The following is a 23,196-nucleotide window of genomic DNA, read 5'->3' as shown; positions in this document are numbered from 1 at the left end:
TCATTGCTTGGGGAAAAAAAAATTTTTTTTCCTAAGAAAAAAGGTTTTTTTCTTAAATCTTTCATCCATCCATCTACCTCCCTCCCTTTCTATCTGTCTCAAAGCCATAGTGTTCTGATATATCTCTGAGTCCCATATCTACAACTTAGAAACTGAATAAGCACAAATTGGTCATGAATGGAAGTCTGCTGTGACTCTAAGGAGGCATACCAGTATAAATCACCAAGCCATAGCACCAATCTGTATTCCTGATGATGCAGCCTCGGAGTAGCAGCTTGTCATGGTCCAGGGTGAAGTCTTTTCCTTTATAAGTCAGTATTCCTGTGAATTTGTCCAACTTGTTATTGGGAGACTCACACGTCACTTTTCCTGAAGAAAAATGAAGGAGAAAGAGTCCTGGCTCTGTAATCTCAGGCCTTTCCTAACAGGACAGAAAGAGGCTGAACAAACAAGAGGAAAGAACATCCCTCTTTCAAAATACATACATCTTTTTCCTATCCTCTCTTAACTGCTGCCCATTGATTACCAGCTCCCTTTAGAAAGGCGGACAAAGGTTTCTGGGCATCAAAGAAGAGTAATTCTGTATGTGACATGGGTCATTCAGAGAGAGAAAAACCCACATGATAACTTATCACCATCAGTACTACCAGGTAATATGAGCTCTGAATCTGAAGAAATTAAAAAACTACTTAACTTAAAGCAAATCTAGCATTTTTCTCAAAATGAAATAATTTGGCCTTTTCTTGATTACTAAAATAGAATATGTCCTTTTTACAAAGGACATATACATATACAATACTAAATACATATACAATACTAAAAGCAGACAGAAGGTAAAATTGCCTAGAGATAAGTGCTGTTAATCTTTTGAAGTACATCCTTCCAACTTTTTCTATACATGTACTCATAAACATATATGTTTCCAAAAATAAGCTTATGTTATATATACTATGCAGCCTACTATAATCGTTTTCTTTCACTTGTTAACATGTTGTGGATATTTTTTCCATGTGACTAAATACCAACTTGCATATTGTTCTTACTAAGTTATGTAGAATTCAATGTATCGATGTGCCATACTTTATTTAACCAGTCCTCTATGGATAAAAATGTGGGTGGGTGAGTGTACTTCCTAACTCACCATCAAAGGCAGAAAGCAGCTCCAGGTTATCTTCCAAATCACTGGTGACTGGGATGGCCTGCTTCACTTTCAGGTTGGTTTCACTATAGCAAAGGACACACAGTCACCAGAGCACAAGCCATAGATACACCAGCAGCCTAAGTCTTCTTCTTCGGATTGCAGGAAATAGATATTGCCAATAGAGCTTGGGCTATAGGTCTGAGCTCTAAGAGTGACCCCCACTGTTCTCTCTCTAGGACAGTACTGAGGTAGATGGCTTCACAAGGAAGCTGAGCGTTAGCCCAATCACTCCCCTATCTCTCTGCTCTCATTCCCTGCAATACACCAGTAATATTTTAACCAATCCAGGAAATCTTGCTGGTCAGGTGCTCTACATGAAGCTGAAGAGACATCACAAAACAACCTGAAGGTGGCACCTGCTCCCTTCAAGAATAAGGAGCAGGTCCTTTTAAGAAGCTTGCACATACTTCCGAGTAAACATACTCCTCACCTCATAAATATTTATAGGACCCATGAAGGAATCCCAATTAACCATTTGCTGATACAGGAATGCATAGAGACAGAAACAAAAATGGAAGCCACATTTCAGAAAGCTTGGGCACCAAGAGGAATAGTTGTAAGAATGCCACTGATACAAAACTCCACAGGACAAGCTCCTGAAGATGGCCTCTATCCTCCTAAGACCTTAGCTTTTGCACGGTAATGAATTTGTGATTTAAATCCTTTACAGAATGTGGTATTTTATCAGTAAATAATTACCGCCGTACTCATCCTCCCCACCCCCCAAACCTCCACTGGAAACCTTGGAACTCTATTCAGAAATTTTACAGTTCTGTTTACCTCTTTCCTGCTACTCAGCATTACTGAATACAGTGAGAGTGTCTCCAGTTTAGAGATGGAGAATACAGAGTTTATTCTGCACCCAGGGGATGCAAGATTGTTGCTGCTAAGAGCTCAGTTTTAGACTTGAAATCCCAAGGATCTGGCTTCCTATTTTCTCTTATCTGGATATATCTAGTATCTTTGGCACTTCCATCTGAGAATAAAATTCATTCCCTGCATCATTCTCTCCCTCAGTGAGAAATTCTCTAAGCTGGCTCAATGGTCTTAAAATGACCATCAGGAAAGAACACTTACCCATCAAGTTCTGCTGTTTCTATATACGTCAGACTGTAAGGCTCACTGCTAGAGAGTAATAGTATATCAGCCTATGGTCAGAAAAGTCAGAGAAGATAAGGAAAGCAGGAAGGCAGACTTTTAATATTACAGTGGCAAAAAAAGCAATTACCCCAGAAACAGATATTCATCCTAAGAATTTTACAGATATTTGGTTTACACTCTTTGTCTAGGATCCACTGCTGCTACCACACTCACCCTCTCCTAAAGCTAGTCATTCTTTATCTGTAGCTATGGTGGGAGGCAGACAAAAACAAACTTCGTACAGGAGCCGTTCATCTCCAGATGCACAGTGAAGCAGACAGAGGTCATCAAAAGCAGTGGCAGCAGAAGTGCTGAGAGGGTTCCTCTGTACCCACTCAAGTCAAAAAGAAGAAACCACCATGCACAGAGGTACTCACCGTGACAGGCTGATTATTTCTTAGTTTTATTATATCTCCCACTTGAATATTCATCCATTTGTCCTCCTTTATCCTGTAAGAAAATGTGCCTTGAATGCCTGTTCTGAGAATTTCCCCATAGCCCTGCTTTGACAGTCAAGAAAAGAAATAAAAAGAAAAAAGTGGAGATGAAGTCAAGGCTTATAGAAGAACCAAAGTGGTTTGTGATGCATCCTTGCTATAATCAAGAAGGGGGCCCATTTCTCTTGACTTCAGGTTATAAGGATTTTCTAAAACTCTTTAAAATGCATATGTAGTCATATACACCCCTAATTATTCTTTAACTAAAAGTAATACGTGCATATGGTAAAAAAAAAAATAGTTCAAATAATAAATAAGCATGTAAAAAGAAAAATTCTCTCTCCCCAGATTTTAGTTTTGCTTCTCAAGGTAGCAAATGCAAATTTTTGTATTTGTTTCTAGAAAATATCAATCCAAATGATACAACATATACATTTAAAAGTTATACACTAGAGGGGCATCTAGGTGGCTCAACTGGTTAGGTGACTGACTTCGGCTCAGGTCATGATCTCTCAGTTTGTGAGTTCAAGCCCTGCGTTGTGCTCTGTGCTGACAGCTCAGAGCCCGGAGCCTACTTCAGATTCTGTTCTCCCACTCTCTCTACCCCTCCCCTGCTCACACTCTGTGTCTCTCTGTCTCTCAATAATAATAAATAAACATTAAAAATTTAAGAAAAAAATAAATACAAGTTATATATTAGAGGGGTGCCTGGGTGGCTCAGTTGGTTAAGGGTACCACTTCTGCCCAGGTCATGATCTCACAGTTTGGGAGTTCGAGCCTCAGATCAGGCTGACAGCTCAGAGTCTGGAGCCTGCTTTGGATTCTGTGTCTCCGGTTCTCTCTGCCCCTCCCCAACTCGTGCTCTGTCTCTCTCTCTCAAAAATAAATAAACATTAAAAAAATTTTTTTTAAGTTAATACAGAATTTGCTGCACTTTGCATGTTTCATGCAATAACATATCTTGCAGAGTACTTATAGAAGATATGGCTCATTCTTTTTGATAGATAAAATGTATATCCTATCATATATGGTTGTACCAATATTATTTACTTATGTTAAAATTGGATTACTTTTGACCCCTCAAATCCTCACTTCCACAAAAGGCAGCTGGCAGTAGGAGCAGATTCTATAATACTACTGGCTCTTTCCCCTTCTGTTTTTTGTACCTCAATTTCCCCAATTGCATACAGCCCATAAATCCTTCCTTTCTGATAAAGAACGAAGCAAGATATACACAGTACCATAAGAATTTTGGAAATATGAGCTACCTCTTTGTAACAATTCTGTTATGCCAAGCACCCAAAGAGCTGGCAAAGAGAAGGCACACCTGAATGCCATTGTATGTTTCACCTTTGAATGAAGCCTTGTTATCTGCAGGCATGACACACATCACCACTTTGCCAGAGCACGGGTTTTCCCAGGACATCTTTACTGGGAAGATAACTTCTTTGAAAAGGGCCAAATTTCTTTTATTTAAAAAAAAAAAAAAGTCTTTTAATATAAATTCAGTTAGATAATCTTCTTCCACTTCCTGAGTTATATTTCTTTTTTAAAAAATATTTATTTTGAAAGAGAGAGAGAACACCCAAGTGTGAGCACGAGCAGGGTTGGGGCAGAGAGAGAGAGAGCGAATCCTGAGCAGGTTCTGCGCTATCAGCACAGAGCCTGTCTCGGGGCTCCATCTCACGAACTTTGAGATAATGAGCTGAAATCAGGGTCTGATGCTTAACAGACTGAGCCACCCAGGCACTCCCTCTGGGTTATATTTCTTTAATCTTATTCCAAATTAAATTTTCTCTGTATGTTATAAATGTAAGTCCTTGTTGTAAAACCATTATTTATATATCCTTGTATCTCCTTCTCTGTTTTTTTTTTAATTAAAAAAATACATTTTTTACATTTTTTTATTCATTTTTAAGAGACAGAGACAGAGCACGAATTGGGGAGGGGCAGAGAGAGAGAAGGAGACACAGAATCTTGAAGGAGGCTCTGGGCTCTGAGCTGTCAGGACAGAGCCTGACGTGGAGTCCAAACTCACAAACCATGAGATCATGACCTGAGCTGAAGTTGGTTAAGTGTCCAACTGAACCACCCAGATGCCCTTAAAATTGCTTTAAAAAATGTTTCTATTTATTTTTGAGACAGACAGACAGCATGAGTGGGGGAGGGGCAGAGAGAGAGGAAGACCCAGAATTTGAAGCAAGCTCCAGGCTCTGAGCTGTCAGCACAAGTCCAACATGGGGCTTGAGCTCATGAGCTGCAACATCATGACCTGAGCCAAAGTCAGATGCTTAACTGAATGAGCCACCTAGGCACCCACTTCCTTGGTTTCAAGTGTCATCTTTATGCAGATAAAATATAATATGTTTACTTATTTTGTTACTAATTTTCAAACCTGCTATATAGTACTGAAGGGGAATAGCTACAAGAGTTGGAGAAAGACATCTGAATATCTGTTGTATTTTGCTTTACTTTGTTTTACTTTGCACTCTGTCAGCCGTCATTTTCACCAGTAAAACATGGCAAGAAGGGCTACAACATTCTGGCTTCTCCTGAAGAATTAAAAGCTTCTATTTTATGATACAAGGAGCTGTCAAACTATTACCAATTTGTTCCTGAACATTATAACAATCATGTGTCCCAGATTTAGAAGAGGGGAAGATATTCCTTTCTGATTTAAAATATTCAGTACTGTTGCGCCATAAGCACATTTTTAATTTCCAGGCATTGCATTCTAACTTCTGGTTTAGAAAATATGATCAGAGGGGCACCTAGGTGGCCCAGTTGGTTAAGCATCTGACTCTTGATTTTGGGTTAGGTCATGATCTCACAGTTCCTAAGATTGAGCCCCTTGCATCAGGCTCTGTGCTGACAGCACGGAGCCTGCTTGGGATATTCTCTCTTTCTCTCCCCACCCCCTCCCCTGCTCATGCTCTCTCTCTCTCTCTCTCTCTCTCAAAACAAACAAACAAACAAACAAAAAAACAAACCAAAAAATAGATCAGAGAGCTAGAGAAGGCAGTGTTTTGATTCCAGAAGAGATCATTCACATTATATTCTGTTTGATGTGAATGGTACCTCCTGAAGCTCTGTAACATACTGGTACTTTTCCTACTACAAACACTCATGAATGGTAGATATAATAAAGTGAACATTCTTTCCCAAAGCAAGGCTATGTTTACCACAAAGTAGAGCCGGGAAAAAAATTAAAAGGTCAGCATGTTCTGAAGTTCTTGCTCTGAGTGAGCGAAGGGATTGTCAATCTTAATGATTAGCAATTAGTTTTAATTTAGTCCACTAGAGGGATAGGGCATGAAGCCTTAGGATCTTGAGAGGCAGTGAGTTGGAACTAAGGACCCCTCATAAAGCTCTGAAAGGACAACAACATTAGGTAAAAGGGGGTCTAAAAAAAATCAACCCACTGGCAAGAAAGTTTGTCTATCTTACTCTAGAAGGTTGGGGGTCAGAGAATAGAGGACTCTCCCCTAAGAATCTGTAACATTGTGAGGTGTGAGATCCAAATTTACAATTCCTCAAAATTAGGTTTCAGCAGGTGATATCCTTGAGTTACTTGGCAGAAGCAAACACAAAACCCCTCAGAAATGGTACAACCTCAACCCAGGACATTTAGAATTCTCATAAAGAAAATTTTACCAACAATGTGCTTGTAGCCAAAGTTATTGAGAAATGAAAATGACAGAAATCACAACTTGCAAAACCAACTTTTTCAATAGCAGCTCTACTGAAAACCATGTCTTCTAGAAAAGACAAGCCACTTTCTGAAATACAGACTGTTTCAATAACCAGCTTCACTGAGTGAAAAAGTCTAACAAGGCCCTGCTTGTGACCTCCCATCCTAAAACCACTCTATGGAAAATTCTTTTCCAATAGTCTTTCGAAACCCAAGTGCTCAAACTACTTGGGGAGTTCATTTGATGAAATCCATTTGGTCAGTAACTCCCTAGCCTAGCAAATTTCTAATACACTCAGTTTTGTCTTTTCTTTTTATTTCTATTTACTTTCTTCCTTTCTTTAAAATTTTCTTTTTTCTTTTTATTGTTATTTTAATGTTTACTTATTTATTTTGAGAGAGAAAAAGAGAGCATGCAACATGCTCAGCCTGAAGCAGGACTCAATCTCAGGACCAAGAGACCACGACCTGAGCCAGTATCAAGAGTCAGATGCTTAACGGACTGAGCCACCCAGGTGCCCCTTAAATTTTCTTTTTAATCATAATTGTATTTTTTGGTGGCATCTTATGAGAGGCTTCAACAGACCAAAACACTTGAGGGAATAATCCACCATGAGTAAGAATTAGCAGCCTCAATAAATAACAGAATTAAATGCCCAAGAACTTCACATAATAGAATTATATGATTAAAACCATAGCTCCTGGGTATTCTGTAGGGCCACTGTGAAAAAGACTGGACTTCAATTTTGAATTCCTTCAAGTTTGTACTAATTTGCAGTCATGCTACTGCGCACACTTGTCATTTTTTCTTTTATACAACCTCTATTGGTTGAATTCTTCCCCATCCCTTAAGACCTAGCATAGACTTTACCTCCTCCAGAAAGTCTTCCTTGATTTAACTAGCTATGATCATTCATTTTTTATTAATTCCTATAACTTCTTGTGTCTCTTATGATAGTCTTCATATTTTGCTTTATATAGGAATTATGTCTGCCTCAATGCTTTCCTGCCAAAGGTAAATTGCTCAAATTTTGTAGGATATCATCAAATATAAACATTTACCTATTGACAACACTTTAGACAGCTATGACCAAACACCATAGTAATGGGGTCAAAACCAATACTTTCTTTAGATTGTTAACACAAGATGACCTGATCAAAGACTATTTAGTAGAATGGCCAATAAGGCATGTCAGAATCTACTGATGTTCTAAAGACAGATTTCTATCTCCATGTTCACCACTGCGCTAATAATAATCATTTATATATCATAAATTGTTAATGGCCTTAATATATATTATTTCATTTTCATTTTTGCCACAATCCTCTAAGGTAGAGAATATTATCTTCACTTTATAGATAGGAAATACGAGGCCGAGAGAGGTCTGAGGTCACACGGCAAATTCAGGGTATACTAGCTCTAGAAACAAATTCTTATGTTCAACCCTAGGTTCTTTTCACTGTCCTGAATTACTTTTCCAAAGCACTCAGCACATCAAGCTTTAGCAAGGACAACCTTAAGCCAGAGCTGGTCCTACCTAAACTGATTTCTCTACAACTTACCTGCCATTCATCACCACCATTACAGAACGGTTGTTGACGTGATTGTCATTTTGGTGTCTTTTCTAAAATTACACAAGAAAATGTTCAGGAAATGGGAAAAGAGTAAATTGCATGTAGAAGGTTAATAGTTTAATATTTTGAAATATTACCCAATGTACTTCTTATTTATAATTTTTCTTTACCTCCCAAAGCCTTTCTACCATTAAAATCAGGGTAAGAGGCTGATTGTCTCAGAGAAGATGGGAAGAAGGTCAGAAAAAGAACCAAGGGAGAAGAAAGAGACAAAATCTTGGTTTTAAATATCAAAAGCCAAAGCCTGGGGGAATGAGAACAAATAATTTAGTCAAAAGTCACAGAGGAGAGAATGAAAAATGATGGACAGGACTAGAGTCTCACACACCTTGGTAGGAGCAGGGAAAGTTAAGAATTCTCAAACTTTCCCCCACCATAGTCAACATATAGAAGCTTCTACAGTAGATGCAATAAGGAAAGAGCAACAAAGATCTTCTATTCAAAGACCAAATAGAAGAGGGACCAATACAGAGCATGTACTGATGCTCACATGAATCTTCTACTTCCAATTGAGATTACTCCCTGGGAAAATGGCAGGACTATGAAAAGGGCAGAGAGAATCTTGAATTTGTCAGAATGCTTATCTTAAAGAAACTGAATTCTAACCCAGAAGTAACTGGGTTATCCTGAATTGGCAAATCTAGCTTTCAGCTCTCAATTAAAAAGGTTCAGGATGGCGGGGTGGTAGTTGTGAGTTATACTGAGTTCAGTTATAGAGAAATAAAGTTACATTTTTTGCACATCTGAACTGTGACTAAAATTTCAACCACTACATGGCTAATTCTGGGTTTAAAAGAGTTGCAGAGTTAAAAGTCTAAAGAAACATCCTGCTTGCAAAGTTTGGTCTAAAAATCTATTCCGGTGGGGCACCTGGGTGGCTCAGTCAGCTGAGCGTCCGACTTTGGCTCAGGTCATGATCTCGTGTTTCCTGAGTTCAAGCCCCACATCGGGCTCTGTGCTGACAGCTCAGAGCCTGGAGCCTGCTTCGGATTCTGTGTCTCCCCCTTTCTCTGCCCCTCCCCTGCTTGTGCTCTCTCTCTGTCTCTCAAAAAATGAATAAATGTTAAAAAAAAATTTAAAAATCCATTCTGGCAAAATCAGAAGGACTCTCTGAGGGAAGATGGAGGCAGGTCAACAGGTCTGACTTTCTAAATCCCACTAGCAGACCTGGTACTGGGGCGGTATGCTGACTATTTGATGTTGTAAGGAGCAAAGAGGATGCCAAGCAGCACTCGTTGGAAGCCAGTTTTTCCCTCCAAGGCCAGGAAAGGAGTTGGCCTCTGTTTATGTTGTGAAGTGCTCTAAAACCAGAGAGTTCCTAGCTGAGCATCCCTGACAGAAGTGAAAACTGGAAAGGGAAATAGGGAGAGCTAGAGAGGAGAAGGGGAATGTGGAAAGGGGAGAAGAAAAATAAGAACAGGGCAATGAGGGAGGAGTGGACAGGGAGGAAGGGAAGAGGAATATAAAACTTGGAGAAGGAGGAATGGAGGAAGAAAGATGAGAGCAAACTCAGAGAAAGCAAAGTGAAGGAAGAGGGGGGTTATTAAAAAAGAAATGGAAGGAAGCCCCGAAAAGGGGCTAAATGGTGGCACTGGAAGACAGAGAAAGGCCTTGCACTGCCCCTTTCTGGCCATGCATAGACTATCAATCTTGAGGCTAAGGGAATTACATTTTCTTCTGGGATGGTTAAGGAAGCAAGGAAAGGAAACATCTCTTTTAATTCAGTGCTTCTTCCTAGCACTAGGTAGTTCTGAGAAGTCCCTTTTGACCCCCCAGCCAGACTAGGTCAGTGAAACACTAGAGGCCCAGGAAGCCACTTCACCATGTCATCGATGGCATCCTTCACTGCTGTTATGGACAACACCACCATCAGGGGGATCACAGTTGTGTACCATGCCAAGGAGGAGATCTGGGGAATCAACTGTGAGAGGGAAGGAGGGAGAAACTTAGGTTAGAAAGCTTAAAGGACAATGTATTTCACCTCAGCACCACCCCCACCACTTTCACCTCCACAGGTTCATAATGATTTCAACTATCATAGTTGTTTTTCACTGTTGTGGAAATATAAGTAATATAATATAGGAGTAAATATAAATAAACAACTCCCAAGAAAGGATGAAAGAAGAGGATATGGTAAGTTGCCACCCATCTGTACTGAACTTCACTACTTTTGTCTTGATGGCAAAGGGCTATTTCTCCTCTGATAATGAAGGTTCTGGCAAGGAGCTGTAGGGGCTGGGAGATAAAAGTGGACATCGGAAAACCATATCCCATCCCTCAGCACAAGGGGAAATGAGAAAATTTGTCCCTCTCTCCTAATTTGGGCCGACCCTGCCCTGCTTCCTTGCCCTGTGCTTGTATTCTTATGTTCTAAATCATTCTCTTTTCTCAGAATTCCCATTAGCTTTCTGTCAGGGAGGCTGGGACAACAAATGAGGAATGGGGTTGTAACTATGGTTGGGGTAAAGAGTCTGTGGCCTGCTGGGTCAAGCTGAAGTGTGGCCATGCAGCCATGATGAGGGAGTTCCCCTTCCTTGGGATTCAGTGAACTTGTCCTACTCTATAGGACCAGCCTGACATTCCAGCCCATTCATTTGCTGGTTATCCAAAGAGACATTTCTCAGTTTAGGGAGGGGAAGAACTGATTACACAACCAGGCCCCAGAGATACTGATAAAATGCTCTGTGGAAAAGGCCCCCAAAGTCAATACCTGGAGGAACAGCAAAACGAGGAAATACGCATTTGCAAGTCTCTGGAATTGTTCAAATAGGTTTAGGGGCAAGAAGTTAAAGACATTATATCTTGAGGTCTTGATGGTATTGTTCTGCAAGTAAAAGAAAACAAGTGCAATTAGAGGAACAAAAGACTCCACCTCCTAATCTTAACAAAAAAGACCAAAACCACTCCTTGAAACAGGAAAAAGCCATAGTTCCTCCACCATGGGGTGAGTGGGAAGGGGGGAAGAAGTGTTTGTCCCCTACTTTTCTTTGAGACCTAGAGAATGCAAAGAAGGCAAGGCTGATCAATATGGGATTATTCTGAGGCACAGAATTCATTCTTTATTGATGCTATTAATAATAATGATAATAAAATCAACAATAAAACTTACATTTATTGAATATTTACTACATGCAAGGCACTATTCTAAGCATTTTATGTGTAGCAGTTTATTTAATCCTCATAACAACCCTCTGAGGAGAGTACTACATGATCACATTTTTGAGGATGAGGAAATTGAGGCACTGAGGTGAAGTTATTTGCCCAAGACCACATAGTTAGTTGCCGAGTTGGGACTATGCTGTCCCCTGAATCTCATAGACATCCAAATGCCTTCCTTTCATAGAATCAGAGATCCTTTAGTGTCATCTTATGGGTGAGTCTCTGGTCCTCCTTAGCCCTAAAAAGCAAGTCTGCCATTTGTATAGAGCTCTCTAATGAAGTTTTTCTAAGCCTGGCAAACTCAGTTTGGTGTGCTTTTACATATTGCTTTCAATGCTGAAGGATGTCAGATGCCAAAAGCAAATTACTCTTTCAACCTTAGCCCACTGGAGGTTCCTACAGTGGTCCCTATGGGAAGACACTTGCCTTTTACTTGTCCTGAGAGAGTCTGAATAGTTGTGGTTTATATGATTTTGCTGTGTGAAAATGAGAACTTGCTCCCTTCTCAATCCTGATCTCAGGATGTTGACAGGACCATCTTACTTTCTACCTTTGTGTCTTCAATCATGTGACTTAAGATGTTAGAACTTGAATATAATAGCTCAAGAAAAGCAAAAGAATGAGACCAAACAATTTCCTAAGGATAGGGCTTCTCCCTACCTCCTCCATCTATACGGCCAAAACAAAAGGAAAACCCACATGCAGTCGTGAAGTACAGATATTGCTCAAGTATGAAGAATCTTGCTGGAATCTGCCTTGGGAAAGCACCAGAGGCCTTCTCTTGGAGAATTAAAACCATTTAGTCCTAAGGTCAAAACTTGACCAGCAAGCCTAGATCCATTATTCAGTCAAGACTCACCCATGTATTTCCTTAGGGAAGAGAAATTTGTCATAGAGCTCAGGCGTTTTCTTTGGTGTTTTCTCCATAATTTTCTAGTTAATAATCAGTCAAACACTATAGATTTCTCAAGCCTTGCTCTGTTTATAGCCGTATTCTGAGCTCTACTAGTGGAGGCTGAAAAAAATTAAAGATCTATCCCAGAGAAGCTCATAGGTCTGTCTTGAATGAAGTTCTAATTAAATGATCGCTATCAGCCCTTCTAACCCTGAGAATATGCTATTCTAACATGGAAAAAGTTTTCTTTGATCATGAAATACTCGGACTTTCTCAGTGTCTAAGTCCAGATGGTTCTGATACTTGGAACCGAAGATCTTTTGATCCTTTGCCCTGCTGTAGCAGCTGGCCTTCACTACCGATTTTCCATTTGATTTTATAGCTGATTAATGTATTTAGGTTTCTACTCACTTTGTAGCACTTGTTTAGCAAACAAAGACAAAAGCCTTGCTGATTCTGTCTCAAGACAGAAATATCAGTACTTCTTTACTAACTTGGTAACTAGAGTATTTTGCTCTACTTTTAAATGCCAGGCCAGAAGTGGTATCTAAAGAATGTAGAACATCTGCTTACCTACGAGTTTCTTCAGTGTTTTGTTTTGTTTTGTTTTGTTTTGTTTTGTTTTTTGTCAGATGTGATAAAATTTAAGCATAACAGAGGTGGTAGATTTTGGTTTGGGCTATTTGGGCAGTGAGACCTGTCTGTTGGCTAAATGGGGGAATAGATAACATAAGGCCAAAGCCATAATGGGGATCAGTAGTTGAGGGTTGAGGAGAGGAAAAGGAGTAGGAATGGAAGAGAGTAGAAAAATAGGAGAAAAATGAGCAATGGGCCGTGGAAATGAAATGGTTGTTAAATATATAAGAATAGGTCAGATCTGCTTATTAATTCAGCATATATGTATCAAATGCCATTATGTGCCAAATATTGCAATGCAAACTGTGGATGCAGAAATGAATGAGACTTATATCCTTTCTTCAAGGGGCTATAGTTTCTTGGACAAAGAGAGTTAACATTCACAAGTATATCTAACTCCCATAACCACCATGTAAGGTGAACATTATCAGGCCCTTTTCATAGGGGGAACTCAAGATCAGAGAAGGTAAAAAAAACATGCCTAAAAATGCAAGGTTAGTAAGGAGTACAGCTGTGCTCAAAAGCAGGTCTGTCTGATGCCAAAACCTAGCTTCACTGCTCTATAGTGCCTCTTATACATGCCTAGAAGGTAGAAAGGGGGGAAATCTGCTTCCATGGCCATACTCTGAACACTGTTATTATCCAGAACCTAACTCAGAAATCATAAACTAAAAACATTGCTTATATAACTGTAAATATCTAGAAACAATCCAAATGTCAATTTGTAAGAAACTGGTAACCTAAACTATGCTAAATCTGCATAGGAAATACTACGCAGGTGAAAAAAGAAAAAAAGGAAAAAGCTATTATGAAAGCATCTTGACAACTTAGGGTTCAGAATAGTGTAAGAAAGGGGCACCTGGGTGGCTCAGTTGGTTAAGTGACCAACTTCGGCTCAGGTCATGATCTCGTGGTTTGTGAGTTTGAGCCCTGCATCAGGCTCTGTGCTGACAGCTCAAAGCCTGGAGCCTGCTTCAGATTCTGTGACTCTCTCTCTCTCCCTGCCCCTTTCTTGCTCATGCTCTTTCTCTCTCAAAAATAAATAAACGTTAAAAAAAATAGTGTAAGAAAGTGGATTTGCTTTATTTACACAAAGCACTGAATTCCTAAGAAAGTAATAAAAGTGATTCCCTATAGGGGGCAGATGTGGGCAAGGATAGGTGCTGGTGTATGAATTTTAAATACATAACTTTTGTGAGCTATTCATAAATAAATAAGTGAAAAATGAACAGTCCAATAAAAAATGGGCAAAGGTCATTAACAGGTAGTTTCCATAAAAAAATAAAAAAGGTTAATTAACATGAAAAGATTATTGAACTCACTCGAAATTAAGGAAAGATAGATAACAAAATGTTTTTTCATTCAAGAGCCTGGCAAAGATGAAAAAGATTGATAATACCTAGTTGGGCAGGAATATGGAAAAACAAGCAGTCTCTACTGTAGGTAGAAATATAAATGGATATAATCTTTTCAGAGAGAAGTCTGACATTGTGCATCACAATTTTTACTGTGTTTTCTTTCGGTCCAGCCAACTCACTTCTAGGAAATTCTCGTAAGACATATTCATATAAATGTGCCAAAATATACGTATAATGGTGTTCATTCAGATAAATGGTTTGCCATTTATCATAGCAAAACACTGGAGACTATTTTTTGTTTTTTTGGAGGGGGCACCTGGCTATGAATGGAAACATTTTATTTTAAGGTTTATTTATTTTTGAGAGAGAGACAGAGAGAGAGAGAGAGAGAGAGAGAGAGAGAGAGAGAGAGAGAGACATAATCTGAAGCTGGCTTCCGGCTCTAAGCTGTCAGCACAGAGCCTGATGGAAGGCTCGAACTCATGAACCATGAGATCATGACCTGAGCTGAAGACAGATACCTAACTGAGCCACCCAGGCGCCCCTGAATGGAAACATTTTTAATGTTCATCAATAGGATGAACAAATTAAGCAAATTAAGGTATATTGATAAGAGTGGAAAACCATGCCACTATTAAATGTATTGGGTAGATCTATATGTATTGTCATAGATAGATGGGTAAGTGGAAAATAAAGTTGAACTATGGTTTCATTTGTGTAAGAAGCAACTATAGCATCTCTTTGCTAGAAGTGACATATGAAACCCCAAATCTGAGATCTATTCTCTCCTGAGCCTGGGTCATTAGAACTAATTTTGGTTGTTCTAAGACCTCACTGTAACAGCCCTTGTTGTATAGGAGTTTGAAAGTAGAATCTATGCTGTAGGATCTACATCTACAACGAATTCATGCCCCACTCACAAAGTGGAATATTAGAGAATACCAGCCCCCTTCTGAAGTAACTGGAGGCCCGATACTCACAGGATATCCAAACTTAGTATTGAATTCTCTGTTGTTGGCTTGCAGATATCTCTCTTGTTCTGAAAGAGAAGAAAGAAATGATAAGGATAGCCCTCTAAAGATCAGCCTGGGATGCTGACCACCAGTGAAGACTTCACTAAATCTTCACACTTTCTCACTGAGGATTATGTCTACAAATGGGATTTTCCTGGGGTGTCTGGGTGGCTCAGTCAGTTGAGTGTCTGACTTTGGCTCAGGGCATGGTCTCAAGTTCATAAGTTTGAGCCCTGCATCAGGTTCACTGTTGTCAGTGCAGAGCCTGCTTCAGATCCTCTGTCCCTCTCTGCTCCCCGCCCCATCAAAAATAAATACACATTAAAAAAATTCAAGGGGATTTTCTTTCTATTTGAAGAATCAAGAAATACAATAAAAATAAAAATCCTTAAATGTTAAAGTTTTCTGGAGGCAAAATGACAACAAACTTTTGAGGACTTTTCCACCATGAATGCCTCTAGTAATTCTAGATTTTGTCTCCACAGACAATAGGATGGCCTGTACCAACATCACTGCTAAAGACAGAAACTCAGCCCTCTCTTATCAGTCAGTTCCAGCACCTTATTTTAAGGTATCTGAAGTTCTTCCCAAGGCAGTTTTACCTAAATTTGCTAATGAAATTTAAATCAATAAATTATTAATGAGCATCTATTGCACACAGGCCAGTGTGTCTGAAGCTGTGAGGGGATAAAAGGATGAGTAAGACACAGTCCCTGACTTTCAAGGGACCTGAAGTTTAGTGGGAGTGAGACTGATAACTACAACACATGCCAAAATCATCATATCAACATACAGAGGTGTTATGCACTATTTCAAATTGTGAGCCCATTATTGTGTTATGAAAACTCTTCAGATAGATTTTATTAATAGATATTTTTTGTCCTGAGTGAAACATTCCTATAGTCTCTTCAATTCTGCATTAGTTCAATAAGCATTTACTAAGTTCTTGCCAGGTGTCAGGCTTCATGCTAGGTCCTAGGGTTACATTATTCCTGATCATACTGGGATTCCTATTCCTAAAGGGGGAAGACAAACATTAAAAAAAATTCAATCTAATGTAAAAGCAGTGATATAGGTAAGAATAGGGTGTTGCGGTGCACAGAAGAGAAGAAAGTCAAGGAAAGTAGGATATGGAAGTGTTTCTAGAGGAGAAAATATCTTAATTATTTAAATGAATATGGTATGAGTGTTTCCCAATTTTCTTGAGCTTGAATGGTATATATACCAAACAACCCAGAATTTGGCCTGAAGAGGTGACACTGCTGCTAAGCTTTCTACACTTAGTGCTCCTAGAAATTCCCAGACTGTTTCCACAGAATTTGTCTCCTCAGAGAGTGGGTTCTAGCAACCCATCTGCTTCCGAATTATACTGAGTATCTATTTTCTTCCAGCCCTCTAATGTCTTTGACTCATGGCTTCCAGAATTACAGAGAAATTTCCTTCTTTGGTTCTCAAAGATTCTTCCTCTAGGCGAGAGACTCCTACCTGACCTTGAATTCACTCACCTCATCCTTTAATAGAAGTCTCTGGCTCCAGGTCCTAGAAACTTAACACTGCAACTATTAAATTTTTTTTTTTTGGAGATATAACTCACATAAAATTCACCACCTTAAATTGTACAATACAGTGGTTTTTAGTATATTGATGAGGCTATGCAATCATCACCACTAATTCCAGAACATCTTCATCACCCCCAAAAGGCCCCCCAAAGCCATACTTCTAAGTCCTTCATTTCCCCAGTCCCTGGCAAACACTAATCTACTTTCTGTCTCTAGGGATTTTCCTATTCTGGATATTTCATATAAATAGAATAATATGTGGTCTACTGTGACTGGTTTCTTTCATTCAGCATAATATTTTCAAAGTTCATTCACATTACAGCATGCATTACTATCTCATTCTTTTTCATGACTGAATAATATTCTATTCTATGGACATGCTGCATTTATTTATCCATCATAAATATCTGGGTTTTTTCCATCTTTTGGGTATTATGAATAAAGCTGTTATGAACATTTATTTGTGTACAAGTTTTTGTGTGGACGTTTTCATGTCTTTTGGATATATACATGGGAGTACAATTTCTGAGTCATATGGTAACTCTATGTTTAACTTTTTGAGGAACTGCAAAATGGTTTTTCACAGTAGCTGCACTATTTTACATTCCCACTCACAACATAGGAAAGTTATAATTTCTCCACATCCTCACCAATGCTTGTTATTGACTTTTTTTTTTTTTTAACTATCTGAATGGACATGAAGTAATATCTCACTGTGGTTTATTTTATTTTATTTTAGACAGAGAGAGAGAGAGAGCATGAGCAGGGGAGGGGCAGAGAGAGAAGGATAGGGAGAATCTTAAGCAGGCTCCACACTCAGCCACCCTGGGATCATGACCTGAGCTGAAATCAAGAGTCGAACGCTCAACCAACTGAGCCATACAGGCACTCCTCATTGTGCTTTTGATTTTCATTTCCCTAGACTAATGATGAAGTTGAGTATGTTTTCATGTGCTTACTGAACATTTATATATTTTCTTTGGAGAAATGTCTGTTCAGATTCTTTGCCCATTTTTAAACTGGGTTGTCTTTAATAACTCTTAACTGAGTTATAAAAGTTCTTTACATATTCTGCATAGAAGTCACTTATTACATATACAATTTGCAAATATTTTCTCCTACTCTGGTTTTAAATGCCACTTTTAGGGGAGTACCTGGGTGGCTCAGTCAGTTAAGTGACTGCCTTCAGCTCAGGTCATGATCTCCTGGGTGTGTGAGCCCCATGCCAGACAGGCTCTGTGCTGACAGCTCAGAGCCTGGAGCCCACTTTGGATTCTATGTCTCCCTTTCTCTCTGCTCCTCTCCTGCTCACACACTCTCTCTCTCCTTCAAAAATAAGCATTCCATAAATAAATAAATAAATAAATAAATAAATAAGCCATTTTTACAATGTACTACATTCTAACATATTGAATGTGATTCCAGGTTTTCTATCATGTTCTACTGTTCTACCCATCTTTTAAATTATATAACTTTTAATACAGGATAGTAAGTCTTCTATTTTTACTTTTTAAATGTTTGTTTATTTTTGAGAGAGAGAGAGCCGGAGAGGGGCAGAGAGAGAGGGAGACAGAGGATCTGAAGTGGGCTCTGCACTGACAGCAGAGAGCCTAATGCGGGGTTCGAACTCATGAACCATGAGATCATGACCTGAGCTGAAGCCAGACGCTTAACTGACTGAGCCACCCAGGTTCTCCACAGGTCTTCTTTTTTAAAGTCTTCTTGGCTATTCTTGTCTATTTTCTCTTCTGGATAAACTTCAGAATAATTTTGTCTAGGTCCCTCAAAACTGGAGTTTTGATTAGAGACAAAGACAGAAAATTGTATTCACCAGAATTCTGGGGATGAATGAAAGTGGGCTATCAGATGTGGCAGAGCTACCCCCATGTGAAAAACAGTCAGGTCTGGGAAACGACACTGCTATTTCTCAGGAGGCTAAGATCATAGACTTTTTTTTTTTTAAGTTTTTATTTTAATTCCCGTTAGTTAACATACAGTGTTATATTAGTTTCAGGTATACAATATGCTGATTCGGCACTTCCATACATCACCCCCTACTCTTCACAAGTGCACTCCTGAATCCCATCATCTATTTAACCCATCCCTCTAATCACTTCCCCTCTGGTAACCATCAGTTTGTTCTCTATAGTTAAGAGTCTGTTGCCTGGGATCTCTCTCTTTTTCCCTTTGCTCCTTTGTTTCTTAAATTCCACATATAAGTGAAGTCATATGGTACTTGCCTATCTCTGACTGCCTTATTTCACTTAGCATCTCTAGCTCCATCCATGTTGTTGCAAATGACAAGATTTCATTCTTTTTTTTTATAGCTGATTAATATTCCTGTGTGTGTGTGTGTGTGTGTGTGTGTGTGTGTGTGTGTGTATTGCATCTTTCTTATCCATTCACCAACTGATGGACACTTGGGCTGCTTCCATATTTTTGGATATTGTAGATAATGCTATAAATACAGGGGTACATGTATCCCTTTGGATTAGTATTTTTGTATTCTTTGGGTACTCAATAGTGGAATTGCTGGATTGTAGGGTAGCTCTATTTTTAACTTTGAGGAAAAGTTTTCCATACTGTTTTCCAGAGTGACTGCAATGGATTGCATTCCTACCAACAGTGCACAAGGATTCCTTTTCTCCATATCCTCACCAATACCTGTTTTTAGAAGAGACTTTTGAAAAATAGCTGAGGAGACAGCCAATGATAAGACAAGGACTCTTATGATTCTTCATGTAATTTCCTCTGTTCCTCCTTTAGTCATCAGCAGAAATTACCAAACGACATGAAGTCATAACATGAATAAAATTTAAAAAAATTTTTTAATGTTTATTTTTCTGAGAGAGACAGAGAGAGAGAGACAGAGAGACAGAGAGTGAGACAGAGAGTGTGAGTTGGGGGAGAGGCAGAGAAAGAGGGAGACATAGAATCCAAAGCGGGCTCCAGGCTCTGAGCTGTCAGCACAGAGCCCGATGTGGGGCTTGAACCGACAAACCATGAGATCATGCCTGAGCCGAAGTCAACACCCAACCAACTGAGCCACCAGGTGCCCCACATGAATAAAATTTCTTATAGAAAATACCTAAGGGGCCAAAGTCTGCACATTGGGCAGTGCAAAAATACAGATTTATGAGGAAGTTCAGGGATTTATATAAATTATGGGAAAGGTGAAACTGGGATGTTTAGCTGCTTTTGCCCTAGGATATGAGAGATTATACAGATTAACTGGGATGAATTGACATTTTTGCACTATTAGTCCCCCACTCAGTGACACATTATATATCCCTGTGAGGAAGAAAGTTGTTGGTGTACCCCTGGGAAGCCGCTCTTCTATGCATTGTGATCATACCTGTATAGTTACCTTGCTAGCAATGCATATGAGTCTTCCCTGGGCTAGGTTTACCATCTTTCTATGCACCTTGTAGTATGTTCTACTCAACTAGTGCAATTCTTTCTCATTATTTCATTCCAATGATTACAAGGATTATGTGAATAAAGATGGGGGAAGTTGAAACGGAACTGATAGGACCTTTTGCTGTGCCTTGTTTTGGCTAGTTAGTGGCTTATTTACAACTTTGTGATATAAGACTTTCAGCTAACCATTGTAGCTTAGGTTATCCAAAAAAGTAGAACATGTATGGCTTAGATAATTTAGCTGCATATAGGATTTAGAGCTGCTGGTTGGCCTATACTATTTGTACAGGGATATTTTCAGTGGCCCAGATAACTGCCCGATTAGGGCAGAGTACCAGGACAGCACTGGTGTTTCTACTAGTGTTGAGGTTATCCAATCCCTGAGTAGGCTAATCTTCTACTGTGTTCATAATCAGCTCAGGCAATGATAAGTAAAATCAGTCTCTCCCATGCCATGTGCCCTTCTAATCATATCCAAAAGACCCAGCACAGTCTCTCTGTTTATTAAAATATATTTTATAAGTCTTGAGGCACCTGGGTGGCTCAGTCAGTTAAGCGTCTGACTTCGGCTCAGGTCATGATCTTGCGGTTTGTGGGTCTGAGCCCCACATCAGGCTCTGTGCTGACAGTATGGAACCTGGTTGAGATTCTTTCTTTCTCTTTCCCTCTCCCTCTTCCTCTCTCTCTCCCTCAAAATGAATAAATAAATGTTAAAAAAAAGAAATGTTTAAAAAATATTTTATAACTCTTGATAAAGTTCTATTCTAATATTTTCTTATTGAATTTTGTATTTCTTATTAAATTTAATCCTAGATATTACTAATTATTTTTAACTTACTAAAGGTCTAACAGGTTTTTCCAGCAACTCATCTGGCTGCAGTAAGCTATTTTCTCTAAGCCCACCAAACCCTAAGAGATACATGGAGTCTAGGCTCTGCACAGAAATTTAATACATACCTCCCTCTTTGAGTTTGAGAGTAAAGTAAAGCAGGGGCACCTAGGTGGCTCAGTCGGTTAAGGATCCAACTCTTGATTTCAGCTCAAGTCATGATCTCACGCTTTATGACTTTGAACCCCACTTTAGGCTGCATGCTAATAGCATGGACCCTGCTTGAGATTTCCTCTCTCCCTCTCTCTCTACCTCTCCCCCACTCACTCACACGTGCGCACATTCATGCATGCATGCTCTCTCTCAAAATAAATAGACTTAAAAAGCGAAAAAAGAGTCGAGTAAAAGAGGTAGATCCCAAAGTTCAGAGCCTGAGCTGGTGGAGACAGACTGAAACTCCATATTGGGGGCAGGATTAACCTTTACATAGTTCTGGCTCGTTGATACCGGATCTTCCATGAAATAAGAGAAAGAAGAAAAGAAAGGAGGATTTCCATCAGGAAAGGAAGAGGAATTGAGGGCTAGAAAGTCAGATTTCATAAGACACCACTAAAAAAGGAAAAGCAGGAATGATGAGAAAAGTGGTTTAAAACATCAGTTGGCACAACCATCTAGGAGAAGAAATTCAAAGTCTGAGAGAGATAGAAGACAAGCTGAAGGAAAGAAAGTCATCTTTGAGATAATAAAGGCAGGAAGACAGTTATCAGACTGATTAATAAAAGATTAATTCAAGATTCTCTAGGGCTTGTGAATACCATTGAGAAAAGACGGGGATGACTAAGTGTTTTCCCCGTTACTTGTTAAGTCAAAGTTCATTTCTGTTTGGCTGAAACAAGAGTGACAAAATGTGAATTATGGATGAGAGGTTAGAACTACAGAAGACTGGAAATTAGCTTAGGCAAGGAAAGTCTAAGAGACAGTCTCATTAAAGAGGTTCTGGCTATGGAATTCAAGGAGACAAACACCTAGCTGGACCTCTGGTAACTGGAAAATGTGTCTATCTTTGGTAACTAAAGGGTTAGTTTACAGTCTGTGGATTGAAGGCCTAGTTTCAAAAGGACATGTGCTGAGATGAGAGCTGGACTGTGGGTGGTAAAATAATTGAACTGAAAGGGCCAGAATACTGGTGAAGCCAGGCCACTTGGTATTATAAAATGTGCAGTGGATCTAGAGTTTAAAACTATGGCAGCCTCCAACAGGGGTTAATGACATGAGCAACTGAGGCTGCCAGGGTTCAAATCTCAATCCTCCACTTACCAGCTATGTAGCCTTGAGGAAGTTACTTAACCTTTCTGAGACTCATTTTTTTAGTCTGTAAAATAGAAAGATAATAATACCTACTCATAAGGTTACTGTGAGGATTAATAAGGAATACAAAGCATTGTTTTAGAACAATTCTTGATATATAAAAATTCTTAGAAAAATTTGGCTATTCTAGACTGGGCTTTGTGACTAAATTGTTAAGTGACTTAGGGCAAGTCACTTTCTACTTCTGGGTTTTAGTTTCCTCATATGTAAAATGGGGTAATAAAATCTTACCTAAAATGCTAATGTGAGGGTTAAATGAGAGGGAAACTATAAAGTGCCTATATAATTTCTGACACATCAAAAGTGCTCATTAAATGATCTTTTTTTGTCCTTTATCTTATGCTATGTCAAGGAGATTCCATAACCATCACTGATACAGTTGTCTGTGCCTAATGGATTTTGAACTTTCAGCTATCTCCTGTGGATGTACAAAGCTAATCTAGCCAGTAGAGAAAGCCACAGTCCAGTGAGGGGAACTCTACTCAGTCCTTTGGTGGGATGGTAGTAGAAGAGAAGTGTCAAAATAGAAGCAGCCTCCATCTTAATGTTTTGATTCAAATGCCAGGGTGATAAACTTAGCTCTTTTGCAATCTTGATGTAATCCAATCTCAGGTTTTAGATGGTTAAAGCTACAGAAGATTACAGATTAGCCCAGACAAGGAAGTGGCAGAAACTAAAAAGGAAAATGAGCTCTATAAGAGACAACTAGAGAAAGAGGCACACTGAAAAGAAAGTAACCAGGAGGAAAAAGGAGGAAGGGAGAAAAAGAGAGGAAGTCCAGTTGGCCAGGTGGCAATCAGATTTAGGATGATCTCAGCAAATATCTCCTTGCTCACAGTGAGAACTCAATCACAA

The 23,196-nt window shown here is 39.2% G+C and overlaps 1 protein-coding gene across 4 annotated transcripts in view; it reads right to left on the bottom strand.

The window, feature by feature from the left end:
- The window catches only part of LOC101086263 (phospholipid-transporting ATPase FetA-like), a 99,703-nt gene that overhangs the window by 41,954 nt on the left and 34,553 nt on the right, over positions 1–23,196 (bottom strand). For all 4 annotated transcript variants that reach the window (XM_019816163.3, XM_006939264.4, XM_019816159.3 and 1 more), the window contains 8 exons: positions 15,133–15,191; positions 10,815–10,928; positions 9,927–10,025; positions 8,033–8,094; positions 2,719–2,791; positions 2,279–2,349; positions 1,142–1,224; positions 211–369 (listed from right to left, as the gene is read on the bottom strand). In XM_019816163.3, the coding sequence (XP_019671722.1) occupies positions 211–369; positions 1,142–1,224; positions 2,279–2,349; positions 2,719–2,791; positions 8,033–8,094; positions 9,927–10,025; positions 10,815–10,928; positions 15,133–15,191 (720 nt within the window). The remainder of the gene's footprint in view (positions 1–210; positions 370–1,141; positions 1,225–2,278; positions 2,350–2,718; positions 2,792–8,032; positions 8,095–9,926; positions 10,026–10,814; positions 10,929–15,132; positions 15,192–23,196) is intronic.

The sequence above is a fragment of the Felis catus genome, chromosome D4 (genome assembly GCF_018350175.1).
Source record: "Felis catus isolate Fca126 chromosome D4, F.catus_Fca126_mat1.0, whole genome shotgun sequence".
Taxonomy (NCBI): domain Eukaryota; kingdom Metazoa; phylum Chordata; class Mammalia; order Carnivora; family Felidae; genus Felis; species Felis catus.
This window is presented reverse-complemented; position numbering and strand designations above follow the sequence as displayed.